At 47.1% G+C, this 13,707-nt stretch overlaps 1 protein-coding gene across 18 annotated transcripts in view; it reads left to right on the forward strand.

Moving 5' to 3' along the window:
- DST (dystonin) overlaps positions 1-13,707 on the forward strand; it is a 487,727-nt gene that overhangs the window by 50,726 nt on the left and 423,294 nt on the right. For all 18 annotated transcript variants that reach the window (XM_021098565.1, XM_021098572.1, XM_021098573.1 and 15 more), the window contains exon 3: positions 5,420-5,620. In XM_021098565.1, the coding sequence (XP_020954224.1) occupies positions 5,420-5,620 (201 nt within the window). The remainder of the gene's footprint in view (positions 1-5,419; positions 5,621-13,707) is intronic.

Here is a 13,707-nt window from a genome sequence, read left to right on the forward strand (position 1 = left end):
TGACAGCAAACAAAAGAGCATTTATGACACATGTGCGGTAGAACTCATGGTCAAGACTGTGTGTCTGGTTGGAACAGGCAGAAGTGGGCAGCCTCAGAAGGCCTTTGGGGCGGCCGCCAGACCGATGAATTCCTACTGCAGTTTTCAGTCTTTAGATCCCTCTGTTGAGTAGTCAGTGTCCAGGCAGAGAGGCTGCAGTTGGTTGAGCCTCGTGTGCCTCGCCAGGAACGTACCAGGTTATTAAGAAGCAAGGTCTCGAGGGGGCCATGGGGCCCCTGACTTAGTGGTGTATCAAGACCGTGCATCTAAGTTATTACCCAAAAGGTGCTAATGAATCAAGGTGGCCTAAAAATGGCAGACGTCCACGAAAAGAGCCTGCCAAGTGCCTGTCACCTGCTGGTTGAAGGGCTGGTTGAAGGGCATCCCGGCAAGATCAGATGCAGCGAGCAAGAAATGGACTTTATAGCCCGGCGCCATCAAATCCTGGGAGAGCTTAGAGCACCACCTACTGTTTTAAAAGAACATTTCCTTCTGTTAAAGTCGTGATTTATCTTCTGTAATATTTAGAACAAGCAAGCTTGATAAACCACAAACTCATAAATCAGTGCAATGGTTTAAGGAGATGAAAAAAAGATTCCTGGTCAGCGATGACTCCCTGCTGTTTGCAGTGTTTGTACTCGTAGCTCTGAACTGCTGGCACGTGAGTTGTTGCTGCAGCGTCCAGGAAGTGAAATGGCAATGATCTTGTGTTGACAACCTGCTGTAATCTGGGTACGGCTCTAGGAGGCAGATGTGGACTGTCTCATCTAAATACCATGTAACTACGAGAGAGGTGGTATTGTATGCCTTTGGCAGGTGCAGAATCTGAGGCTCGGAGAAGGTGGACACCTAGTTAGTGGGAGAGCTGTTTTCCAGTCCATGTAGGTTGACCCCCCCCCCGCCCCCGCCCCGCAGGACAGCCAGTGCCTGGGTCGTTTGGAGCAAAGTGCTCTGTCCTGACGGTCAGGGTGGTTGGGAGCTCAAGTGTGTCTGTCAGCAGGGCCCACCTGCAGTGTGATTCACTTTCCTCTCTACAACTGATTATTAACACGCTTTTGTCTTTAAGAAGATCTTTTATTCACACAAGCGGTATACCTAAAAAATCGTAGCCTACGCATATAGCAGTCTGTGCCAGACACATTTCTAAATATGTTACATACATCCACTCATTTATTCTTCTCCACAACTCTAGGAATTGAGTACTACTTTTTTTTTTTTAATGGCCATACCTGCAGGTATGGAAGTTCCAAGGCCAGGGATTGAATCTGAGCTGCAGCTATAGCAATGCCTGATCCTTTAACCCACTGCACTAGGCGGCCGGAGCCATTGCAGTTGGATTCTTAACCCACTGAGCCACAGCAGGAGCACTATTAAATACTACCTTGAATCTCCATTTTACAGATGAGGAAATGGTTAAGTAACTATTCAAGATCACATGACTAAGAAGTGAATGACAGTCTGTGAACCTAGGTAGTCTGGCTGCTGTCTGGGGTCTGCACTGCAGTTCTCATAAGAAGTTATTTTCAAATAGTACACGCATCTCCATAATGGTGCTCAGATCTTTAAAAAAAAAAATGTGAAGTTTAGGAAAGACTGATTTAAAAGGTTTCTGGTTTTTGTTACAAGCAAGGCTGGAATATCTTCCTGGGTCTCCTAGGTAACCTTTCTCAGGAGTGTGGATTTACTGAGTGGTTGTTCTCCAGAATCACTGTACCAACACATTTTAGTTTTTTGTTTTGGTCACTTGAGCGAGTTTTGTGTTTTCCTAAGTGTTTCTAGAATTCGTAGGCCATCAAGGACTGTTGTTAGTAATGGGACTTAAGTAGAATGTGCTTGCTTATAACTTCTAAGAGCATAAAGGAAGGAGAATATGAATTCTTTTTTTTTTTTTTTTTTTTTTTTTTTTTGTCTTTTGTCTTTTTGTTGTTGTTGTTCTTGTTGTTGCTATTTCTTGGGCCGCTCCCGCGGCACATGGAGGTTCCCAGGCTAGGGGTTGAATCGGAGCTGTAGCCACCGGCCTACGCCAGAGCCACAGCAACGCAGGATCCGAGCTGCGTCTGCAACCTACACCACAGCTCACGGCAACGCCGGATTGTTAACCCACTGAGCAAGGGTAGGGACCGAACCCGCAACCTCATGGTTCCTAGTTGGATTCGTTAACCACTGCGCCACGACGGGAACTCCGAGAATATGAATTCTGAGCAAAGAATTACGCTCAGCTCACCCCCAGGACAGATGCTAGTGTCTCATCAGATACTCTTTTCATTCCGCCAGCACACACTCTTCTGAGCTAGAAGGGAGGCAGGGCTGTGGAATCAGTGACTGAACTCCCCACCCCTGCTCCGCCCTCGCCCGGGCCTCGGAGTGTGTGTGTCTGAGCGCGTTGAGTGTGTGCGTTTGTGTTTGCCTCAGCCCTAACTCTGGATCGGTGGCTATTTCTTTTCCATCCCCTTCACCACGGTTACTGCGCAGCCGCTGGATTTCGTGGTGCCTGGGGAGCTGCTGGGCCTGTTTGGGGTTGAGGGGCTCCCCTTTGGTGGCACATCGAGATGGGGTGAGAACATTCTCCTTTATTTGGGGTGAAGGGAAAGGGCCCCAGCTGGGACCTCAGGTTTGCGTTTCCCCCATGTTGACTCCTGTTGACCTCCGTGCACCTCCGACTCTGTGGGTCACCCCAGCTTCTGTCTTTTTCTCCCTCTTCATCCTCAGCCTGGTACCTGGGCCCCATGACCAGCCTGCAGGCCCTCCTGAGACACCCCTGCACGTGGGCCTCCCCTCGTGCTCTCCCCTGATGTCCCTGCTCTTAGTCTTTACACTCCCATTGCAGTCCAGGCCTTTATATGTCTTGTAAAGTTCAGAAGATCACCGCCTCCAAGAAGCCCTGGGGCTTTGTCCCTCTAATTCCCTCCAGACTTAGGGTGTGACTGTGATCTATCCCCAGCACATCATCAAATCGTTCTCTTGTTGCTGCATAAATGTTCCATCCATCAATCATTTTACTTCTTCATTCTCGCCTTATGTTGTTCCCTTGCCCGGAACTTCAATTCTATCCATTCTCGATACACACCTGCTCCACTGAGCTCACTTCATGGACTGATTCCTCCTGGGGGGGATCTGCCTGCACCCATGCCCTGCGCTGCCCCTCATCCTTCATCGCACAGCCCAGTCTACTCCTGAACTCCCAGACAGACTTCCACTCCACAACCAATTGTCAGATACAGGACAGACGTTATTTTATGTAATTCTTTGATGTTTTCCGAAACCGTTGGCACCTTCCCAGATGCACAGCGTGGCTCAGCTAAATTTGTTTCCTTGTCTTTATACTCACCTTACACTAAAACAGAAGGAAAATGAACATTTTTATTGAACACCTGCTCTTTGCCAGATACTGTGCTTAGAAGTTTGTTAACTATGACCTTGTTTCAAGAGAGAGAATATTATTAAACAGAGAACATCATCCATTTCTTAGGTTAGAAAAGTCAGATCATAAATGTTTTATGAATGTGTAGCTATAATGAACAGGTCAGTTTGGATCCAGGCCCACGTGACCCCCAAACTCATAGTCTTCAGTTCGTCTTACTGCCTCCATTTGTTGTTTTTTAATTTTTTAAATATTCATTTCTTAGTTAAAGTGTAGTTGATTAACAGTGTTGTGTTAGTTTCTGCTTTACAGAAAAGTGATTCAGTTATACACATGTGTACTCTTTTTCATATTCTTTTCCACCATAGTTTCTCACAGGACATTGGATGTAGTTCTTTGTGCTGTACAGCAGGACCTCATTGTTTATCCATTCTAAATGAAATGGTTTGTGTCTACCAACCCCAAACTCCCCATCCATCCCATTCCTTTCCCCTCCCCCTTGGCAATCACAAGTCTGTTCTCCATGTCTATGAGTCTGTTTCTGTTGTGTAGACAGGTTTGATTATGCCATACTTTAGATTCTGCATGTAAGTGATGTCATATGGTATTTGTCTTTCTCTTTCTGACTTACTTCACTTAGTATGATGATCTCTAGTTCCATCCATGCTGCTGCAGATGGCATTATGTTGTTCTTTTTTATGGCTGTGTAGTATTCCTTTTTGTATATGTACCACGTCTTCTTAATCCGTTTATCTGTCAATGGACATTTGGGTTGTTTTCATGTTTGGCTCTTGTGAATAGTGTTGCAGTGAACATAGGGGTACATGTATCTTTTTCAGTGAAGGTTTTGTCCGGATATATGCCCAGGAGTGGGATTGCTGGATCATATGGTGGTTCTTTATTTAGTTTTCTGAGGAAGCCCCCTACTGTTTTCCATAGTGGTTGTACCAATTTACATTCTCACCAGCAGTGTAGGAGGGTTCCCTTTTCTCCACATCCTCTCCAGCATTTGTTATTTGTAGACTTTTTGATGCTGGCTATTCTGACTGATGTGAGGTATTACCTCACTGTAGTTTTGATTTGCATTTCTCTAATAATTAGTGATGTTGAGCATTTTTCCATGTGTCTGCTGGTCCTCCATTGGTCTTAGATCTTCACTTACGGTTTTTCACGGCGATGCCTTGCATCCTGCCTTCCTTCCTGTGGTGCACTTTCCGGGAATGCGGAGTGGCCCTTCCCTGGGGTAATGCTGGGTCCCATCCCTAAACCATCTTCACGCCCACAAGGAGCCCCTTCTTCCTACTTAGTCGGACTTATATGCACACAAGTAAAGCAATGTGCCCACCTCCTTTTTTTTTTTTTTTACATTAAAAAAATATCAAAGTATAGTTGATTTGCAGTGTTGTGCCATTTTCTGCGGTACAGCAAAGTGACCTAGTCATACCTTCCCTTTCTTATATTACCTTCCATGACGATCTATCCCAAGAGACTAGATAGAGTTCCCTGTGCTGTACAACAGGACCTCCTTGCTTATCCATTCCTTTTTTTTTTTTTTTTTTTTTTTTTTGTCTTTTTAGGGCTATACCTGCGGCATGTGGAGGTTCCTAGGCTAAGGGTTGTATAGGAGCTGTAGCTACTGGCCTACACCATAGCCACAGCAACACAGGATCCGAGCTACATCTGCAACCTACAGTTCACGGCAATGTGGGATCCTTAACCCATTGAGTGAGGCCAGGGATTGAACCTGGGTCTTCACGGATGCTAGTCAGATTCATTTCCGCTGAGCCATGAAGGAAGCTCCTATACCAGATTTAATAGTTTGCATCTAGTAACCGCTCTTGCTGTGGAATAGCTCTGGCCCCCAGAACAAGAGGTGTTTTCCAGGACATGCAGGCCTTGCTACACACTGAGCCCATGTGTTGGCAGACTCCCTCCGAGAGCAGGGGGACTTTGGGGCTCTCTGTTCCCCTTCCCAGCAAACTCAGGACCCAGCTGCATTTGTTCTCTCTGTTTCTGCAGGGCTTCCGAGCCAGCCCTCGGCACCTTCGGAGACGGGCGGCAGCGGCAGCAGCTGCCCGGCTGGAGGAGGCCAAGCCGGTGGTGGAGGTTCACCACCAGAGCGAGCAGGAGGTTTCAGTGAGGAAGCGAAGACTCAAGAAGAGCAGCCGCGTGCAGCCAGAATTCTACCACTCCGTCCAAGGCGCGCCCGCCAGGAGGCCTGTAAGTAGAGAACTGTCTTCTGGGAGAATATGTTGTCGAATGCCACCGTCCTTCCTTTGGTCTTAAGAAGTGATCAGATGGGGGTTCCTGGTGGCTCAGTGGGTTAAGGATCTGGCGTTGTCACGGCTGAGGCTCAGCTTGCTGCTGTGGCGCGGGTTCCACTCCTGACCTGGGAACTTCTGCATGCCTTGGGGGTGGCCAAAAAAGGTTGAAAAAAAAAATGTGATGAACTTGAAATACTCAGGTTTTTCTCTTGGTGTCCCCAACGCTTGGTGGTGAACTCACAGAGTGCCATCCAGGTGTGTGGTTTCAGAGGAAGCGCTGGGGCAGGTGTCCAAGAGGCCAGCTCTGGTTCCCGGGGGCAGGGGGTGAAAAACTGGTGAATCCTGGCCCAGAAGAACAGGGTCCAGAGCAAGGATGGGGCCGCAGAGTTAAGCTGAGGGCTGGAGTGACGAGAACAGAGGCAACAGCAAAGTGGCAGTGGGGCTGGGGGCTCTCTGTTGCCTGGGGCAGTAAATACCTTCCCAGGATCCTTCCTTTACCTGCATCTCCCTTCCTTTGTCTGCATCTCCTGGAGGCGGAGGGTAGCAGGAGGTGTGGCTCCTTTGTGCTTCCTGTGCGCTCTGCTCTTCTGTCTTAGTTGGGGCTCCTTGGCCCAGGCTGTGACACTTAGGGATCTGCAGCTTAGAAACTGACATTTTAAAACTTTTAAAAAAGCATTTTGTGACTGCAGTACTCTCATAGTGCTTTAGTATTAAAAAAAAGTTTCCCTTCGAGTGAGTCACTCCTGTGCTGTGGGAGCCAGCCCATTATTTTTTTATCTGACATTCCATTCGAATGTCAGATAAAAAAATGAGTAATTTTTTTTTAGTATAAATGTATCCCAAATATTATATGGGTTAGACTTATGAAAAAAGAATCCCCTCCGCATTCATGGCTTACCTGAAGTTCAGTTTTAACCAGCCATCCTGTGTTTTGTTGTTGTCGTTGTTAAAATATTGTTGATTTACAAAGTTGGGCCAATCTCTGCTGTACAGCAAAGGGACTCAGTTATACATAGATGTGTATATCCCTTCTTTTTTATGTTCTTTGCCACCGCGGTTTTATCCCTGGAGACTGAATATGGTTCCCACTGCTGTACAGCAGGACCTCATTGCTTTATTCATCCTAAATGTCATAGTTTGCATCTACTAACCCCAAACTCCCACCCATCCCACTCCCTTCCCCTCTCTGCCTTGGCAACCACAAGTCTGTTCTCCATGTCTGTGAGTCTGTCTCCGTTGTGTGGACAGATTCATTTGGGGCATCCTGTGTTTGTAGTCCCTAAATTTAGCAACCCTAATCCATAGACAAGGATTGGGGAATGTGTGTTCTTTTTAAAATTTTACTGAAGTAGAGTTGATTTGCAAAGTTGTATTAATTTCTGCTGTACAGCAGAGTGACTCAGTGATACATATGTGTATTCTTTTTCGTATTCTTTTCCCTCGTGGCTTATCACAGGGTACTGACTACGTTTGCTGTGATAATGCGGCCCTATAAATTATTCAGACAGACTTGCCCTTCTGTGGAGTAACTGTGTGGCAGATGCACATGGAATGTGCTAGAAGCCAGAGAATGACTCAGTGACCAGGCCAGTGACAGTGGCAAGAAGCTGAGTTCCTTTACAGAAAAAGTCCTGTTAACCGACTGTAATATAAGCACGTATTTAGAGTTGAGAGTCTTCCTGTCATGATTTAACAAAGGCTAAGTAGAATTTGGTATCTATGTGGAACAAAATCAAGTAGTAAGAAAATTCATTCCACAAATGTAAGCTTTTTTGGGGGTGGGGGGTTTCTACCTGAGGTATGCAGAAGTTCCCAGGCCGGGGATTGAACCCACGCCACAGCAGTGACAATACTGGATCCTTAACTGTGAGGCCACAGGGAACTCCACACATAAGCTTTTTTTATTCAGGAAATAAGGGATTCACAGATATGTATTAATAATTAACGGGGTTGAGGGCTTCCTTGTGTAACAGGAGTTATTCTCTGTGACTCACTTAACAACCCTGTGAGGTAGATGCTGTTATTATTCCCATTTTCTGGATGATGAAACTGAGGCCCAGAGGAGTAAACAACTTGCATAAGGTGTTAGGTGTTTGGGGCTGAGTCTTGGGTTCTGGCCTGGGCAGCTGCCCCCAGAGCCAAGCCCTTACCCGCCATCTGCGGCCACTGGCTTCCTGCCCTCCACGACCTCACGGCTGAGGCGCTGGACAGATGTGCATAGTGTGGGTCTTCGGAGCCACACCCAGGGCCCTGGAGACAGTGGTACTTGCAGAGCAGCTGGAGGGCCAGGGCCGGGCTGGGTCCCGCAGGGCCAGATCACGGAGGGTATGTCCCGCTGAACCCTTGGGTTGTCTTCTGTGATGGGGCCTCTGTTGAAGGCAGGGAGTAGGCACATTTATGCCTATTTGCTCAGAATCTAGTGAATTCCTTCCTCTTAGCTCGCATGTGGATCAGGATGCAGAAGGAAGGAGTGGCCATCAGAGTGCAGAAACCTCCCCCTCTGCTCTTCCCTCCTGAGCCCCGTACATTGCTGCCTTGGGTACCAGGACACGTCCGCCTGCCTCGCAACTTTGCCCTTAAATGCCTCTCCTCGTTCTGTTTCCCGGCCAGTTCCAGTTCCTCTGAGGACTGACTCCTGATGAGGCGGCTTGTTCAGAAAGCCGTTTCTGATCCTGCCTCTCAGAGTGTTCTGACCCTGGGCGCTTTGTGCAGATCTCCGGTTTAGCAGTTGCCCGAGTGAGAGAGAAGGCTCTGTAGCAGGATGGACATGGGTTCGACCTGGCTCCAGGCCTCTGGCAGGACACCAGGCCTCTAGCTGCTGCCCTAGGGGAGTTTGATGGGAGGACTGTTGCCAGAAGTGTGGGCAGGGCCAGCCTGCTGCACCAGCCTCAGCTGGAACCTCCTGGTCTGCAGGGGCGGCAGAGGCCGGGGTCTTGCTGGGTCTTGGTGGGAGGAGCTGAGCCCTGGAGCAGACCCCCCAGAGCTGTGGGCAAGGAGTGCAGCTGAGCCCTGGAGTAGCCCCCCCCGAGCCTGGGGTGGCAGGGGTAGGGGTGGAGGATCAGGAGGGGGGCAGGGTGAGCAGCCCCCCTTATAGCTACCGCTGGTGCCTTCCATGGACCCAATCCCATAGGCTGCAAGTCTTGCTAATAACCCTGTGCCCTCACAGGAACCTGTTAATGTGGAACAACCCTCGAGCCTGAGAATATTTATGTGTGGTGTTGGGGGTTCGATGATGGGAAATCCAAACTTGAGAGCCCCGAAGACAGCCAGCTCCCTGCCTCCGTCGCTGTCCCGTTGCACTGACCCCAGTTTTGTGCACATTTCAACCCCTTCACCTGCATGTCCTCAACTTAGACTCTGATGCTTTCTCAGGGAGGTGAAGGATCATCTGATTAAAACCCACCCTTGCCCCCAGGTCCCCACCAAGTGGTGGCTCTCCCCCAGGTCACCGCCCGGGTGCCGGCAAAGCGCTGCTCTGGGGCTCCTGCCCCAAGGCTGTTGATTCTGGAGCCCAGTACTTTTGACTCAGGGGTTGCAGGGCAGACAGGCTTTGCACAGGTGATCTGTGGGCCTGCTTTCTGAAAGGTGAATGCTGGGAAAGAAGCCGGTTAGGGTTGGGGGTGGAACTTGAATTTCCAGTTTGATCTGTTAAGTCTGAAATATCTGCGAGATTTCCTAGGGTCTGGACCTCAATGGGTCCTTAGTACATGAATGTCATCAAACCCACGAGGCTGGAAGGGACGACCCAGGGAGTGAAAACTGATGGATGAGGGAGTCGAGGGCTGAGCTGGGCGCTCTAGAGCCAAGAGGTCAGGAGGAGGATGGAGGTTCCCTTTAAGGGCCAAATCTTCCCTCAGAAATACGGACACCAGAGTTCCCGTCATGGCTCAGTGGTGAACGAACCCAACAAAGATCCATGAGGATGCAGGTTTGATCTCTGGCCTCTCCCAGTGGTTTAAGGATCCAGTGTTGCCATGAGCTATGGTGTAGATCGCAGATGCAGCTCGGATCCCATGTTGCTGCGGCTGTGGTGTAGGCCGGCAGCCATAGCTCTAATTTGACCCCTAGCCTGGGAACCTCCATGTGCTGTGGGTGTGGCCCTAAAAAAGTACAAAAGACAAAAAAAAAAAAAAAAGAAAGAAAGAAAGAAAAGAAAAAAGAAATACAGACTCTGAGAGCAGACCAGTGGTGGCCAGAGATTGGGGGGGGGGGGGTTGCAATACATTTTGAGATGTACGAACATCTCAACACATCTGTTGTTTTCAGTGACACAGAAAAACAAACCCTTAAATACACCAAAAAGAAAAGGAAAAGAAAAAATAGAAAAAGAAAGAAAAATGGGGGGAAAAATACAGATGCTTTAGGCAGAGGTAGGTCCAGGGTTCTTGACTTTCAGTTGAGGATGTTCGTCTGAAACCAAGAACAAGGCATCTGAGACAGAAACCAGAGAAAGCAGCAGCAAAGAACTTCCCAGGCAAATGGATTACTCCCCCCCAGCCTCACCCTTTCTGCTGCTGGACCGTTTCCTCTACCTCACCCCTTTCCTTCTGTTGTTGGATTTTGTTTTCAAGTCTTGGGGGAATTTTTCTGCTTTTCTCTTTGCAGCTTAGGTCATTGTAAGTCTGCAGGATATTTTTGAACATTGCATAGCTTTTATTTATTTATTTTTTTATTAAAATTAGCAGGATTTCAGGTCATCTTTGTAGTTGGAACTTGCAGGGCAGAGAAGGCTAAGCACACATCCTTGCTCTCCTTGAGAATGTAGCTGTTTCTGTGTCCCTTTCCTGCTCAGGTTATTCAGGGGATCCTCCCTTCTCTTTCCGTTTCCAGCTTGTAGCCCCAGGCAACTTTATTTGAATAACCTTGGGACACTTCCCTCTCTGCTGAAGGCTTGACTCTACAGCTCACACCTTAATTTGGCTTAATTAATTGGCAGACACAAAGCTTCTAAAGGAAATATTTGTTTCCTTTCCTTCTTTGGAATTCTAGAAGAATGAATCTAGTCATGGAATGCATCAAGTCAAATTTCTTTTGCTAACTGCCTCGGAAGAGTTTTATGGAATTACATCCATTTAGCTTACTGAGTCTGTGCTCGTGTGGTGCCACGCCTCCCTTACTGTACCCTACAAAAGATATCCTTTATTTTTTTAAAATTTTTAATTACACAACTGGTTTCTTTATTTTTTGATGTCATTTATTGTAAATTTGCTGTCAGTGGGTATAAGGATAATAGCTGCACAGGAGCATGCAGGGAGGGGCACTGTACCGAATGGACGGTGCTAATAGGGACAGAATTTAGTTTCTCAGACAATTCATGAAACCAAGATGAAATTGGTGAAAGGATCCATATGCACTGCTTGGAGAAAAATAAACACATCTCCTAATTGATGATTCTCTTCCAAGTCAGCATCTTTTTTTTTTTTTGTTTTTTTAGGGTTGCACCCATGCCTTATGGAGGTTCCTGAGCTAGGGGTCAAATCAGAGCTGCAGCTGCTGACCTACACCACAGCCACAGCAATGTAGGATCCTTAACCCACTGAGCAAGGCCAGGGTTCGAACCTGCATCCTCATAGATACTACTAGTTGTATTCGTTACCACTGAGTCATGATGGGAACTCCACCATTTTTTTTTTTTTTTTTTTGATCACACCTGGGGCATATGGATTGAACCTGAGCCTCCACAGTGACCTCCAGCTGCTGCCTTTGGATCCTTAACCGGCTGTGCCACAGAGTGAACCAACCCCCCAAGTCAGCATTTTGGCTGCCACAGCCGTGTTGCCGTTTTTTGGATCTGGTTCACAGCATCACTCCTTGTTTTAAAAACCTTAAGTCCTTTCAGCTCCAGGCAAGGAAAACTTGCAGAAAATTTTTAGACAGGCGCTGGTGCCTTCAGAGTTTTCATGGACGACAGTGGGTCAGAGAGCTGAAAAGACAGCCCCTTAGCCCCTTGGGCTAGTTTATCATTCTACCTCTAACCAGAACAATCTTCACATTGTGAGGGGAGGGTGGATATAATCGTCTCTATTTTTTTTTCCTCTTTTTTTTAAAAATTAAATTCTGGGGGGAGGTGGGTATGGTGACATACAGTGCTGTGTTAGTTTCATGTGCACAGCAGAGTGAATCAGCCATAGGTATTTTCCCAGATTCTTTCCCATAGAGGTAATTACAGAATGGTGAGTTGGTTCCTCTGGGCTATACAGCAGGTCCTTGTTCGTTATCTGTTTTATATATAGTAGTGTGTATATGTTAATCCCAAACTTTTAATTTATCCCTTCTCCCCACATTTCCTCTTTGGTAACCTTACATTTGATTTTGAGATCTCTGTTTCTTCTTTGTAAATAAGTTCATTTGTGTCATTTTTATTAGATGCCACATATAAGTGATATCATGCGATATTTGTCTTTCTCTTTCTGACTTACTTAGTATGCTAATCTCTAGGTCCATCCATGTTGCTACATACAGCGTTATTTCATTCTCTTTGGTGGCTGAGTAATATTCCATTGTGTATATGTACCACATCTTCTTTCTCCAATCCTCTGTTGGTGGACATTTAGGTTGTTTCCATGTCTCGGCTACTGTATGTAATGTTGGCTTTGAACACGGGGATGCATGTATCTTTTCAAACTATGGTTTTCTCTGGATAGATGCCCAGGAGTGGGATTGCTGGATCATGTGATAGTTCTATTTTTTGTTTTTTAAGGAACCTCCATACTGTTCTTTGTAGTGATTGTACCAATTTGCATTCCCATCCATAGTGTAGGAGGGTTCCCTTTTCTCCACACCCTCTCCAGCATTTATTGTTTTGGTTTTTTGTTTTCTTTCTTTCTTTCAGGGCCACACCCATGGCACTTGGAAGTTCTCAGGCTAGGAGTCAAATTGGAACCTCAGCCATCGGCCCATGCCACAGCCACAGCAATGCCAGATCCCAGCCTTTGTCTGTGACCTACACCACAGCTCACGGCAACACTGGATCCTTAACCCACTGAGCGAAGTCAGAGTTAGAACCTACATCTTCATGGATGCCAGTGAGAGTTGTTTCCACTGAGCCCATCAGGAACTCCCTCCAGCATTTATTGTTTGTAGACTTTTTGATGATTGCCATTCTGACCGGTGTGAGATGGTCCCTCATTGTAGTTTTGTTTTGCATTTCTCTAATGATTAGCAATGTTGAGCATCTTTTCATGTGCTTTTTGGTCAACATCTTTATGTGAAAGGATGCTCTCAGAGTGTCCCTTAGGATTCTGTTTGTTGTATCACAGCCGTCTTTGCCTGGGGATGACTCCTTGATCTCTGCCCTAACTCCCAAGGGTTCCAGTTTAAGACTCTATCCAGTTGTGTCTTCAGTGAAGAGGGGGGAAGCAGCCCTCAGGCAACAGTGTGGCTCTCAGTCCTGGAGAAATGAGACTGCTGAAGGGCTGGAGCTCTCGGATGCCCCTTCGCCATACCTTCTGTGATGGGGCCCATTGTCTCACAGCTCTGCTTAGTAGCTGGTTAATTGTGCTCAAGGATCAGAGCTGTTTCTTATCTGGGCTCATGCTTCCTCCTCTCTGGACCTTTTCTCCTGGACCGAATTCTCAGTTTCCCCCAACATCACCGTGCACTCCTCTCGGCCCCTCTTGGTGCAGGCAGGAGCCCATCTGATTTGCCCCAGCAATGCCTTTTTTCTTTTTCTTTTCCAATTGTGAAATGATAAGTGTGGTTCCAAAAATAAAATCAAATGATGGAGATTGGGAGTTCCTGTTGTGGCTCAGCAGAAACGAATCCGACTAGGAACCATGAGGTTGCTGGTTCGATCCCTGGCCTTGCTCAGTGGGTTAAGGATCTGGCGTTGCTGTGAGCTGTGGTGTAGGTCGCAGATGTGGCTCAGATCCTGAGTTGCTGCGGCTGTGGTGTAGGCTGGCAGCTGTAGCTCTGATTCAACCCCTAACCTGGGAACCTCCATGTGCCGAGAGTGCAGCCCTAAAAAAAGTGAAAAAAAAAAGAAAAAAAGGACCATTCATTAAAAAAAAAAAAAAAAAAAAGATGGAAAATGAAAAGCTGAAT

The sequence above is a fragment of the Sus scrofa genome, chromosome 7 (genome assembly GCF_000003025.6).
Source record: "Sus scrofa isolate TJ Tabasco breed Duroc chromosome 7, Sscrofa11.1, whole genome shotgun sequence".
In the NCBI taxonomy this organism is placed as follows: Eukaryota; Metazoa; Chordata; class Mammalia; order Artiodactyla; family Suidae; genus Sus; species Sus scrofa.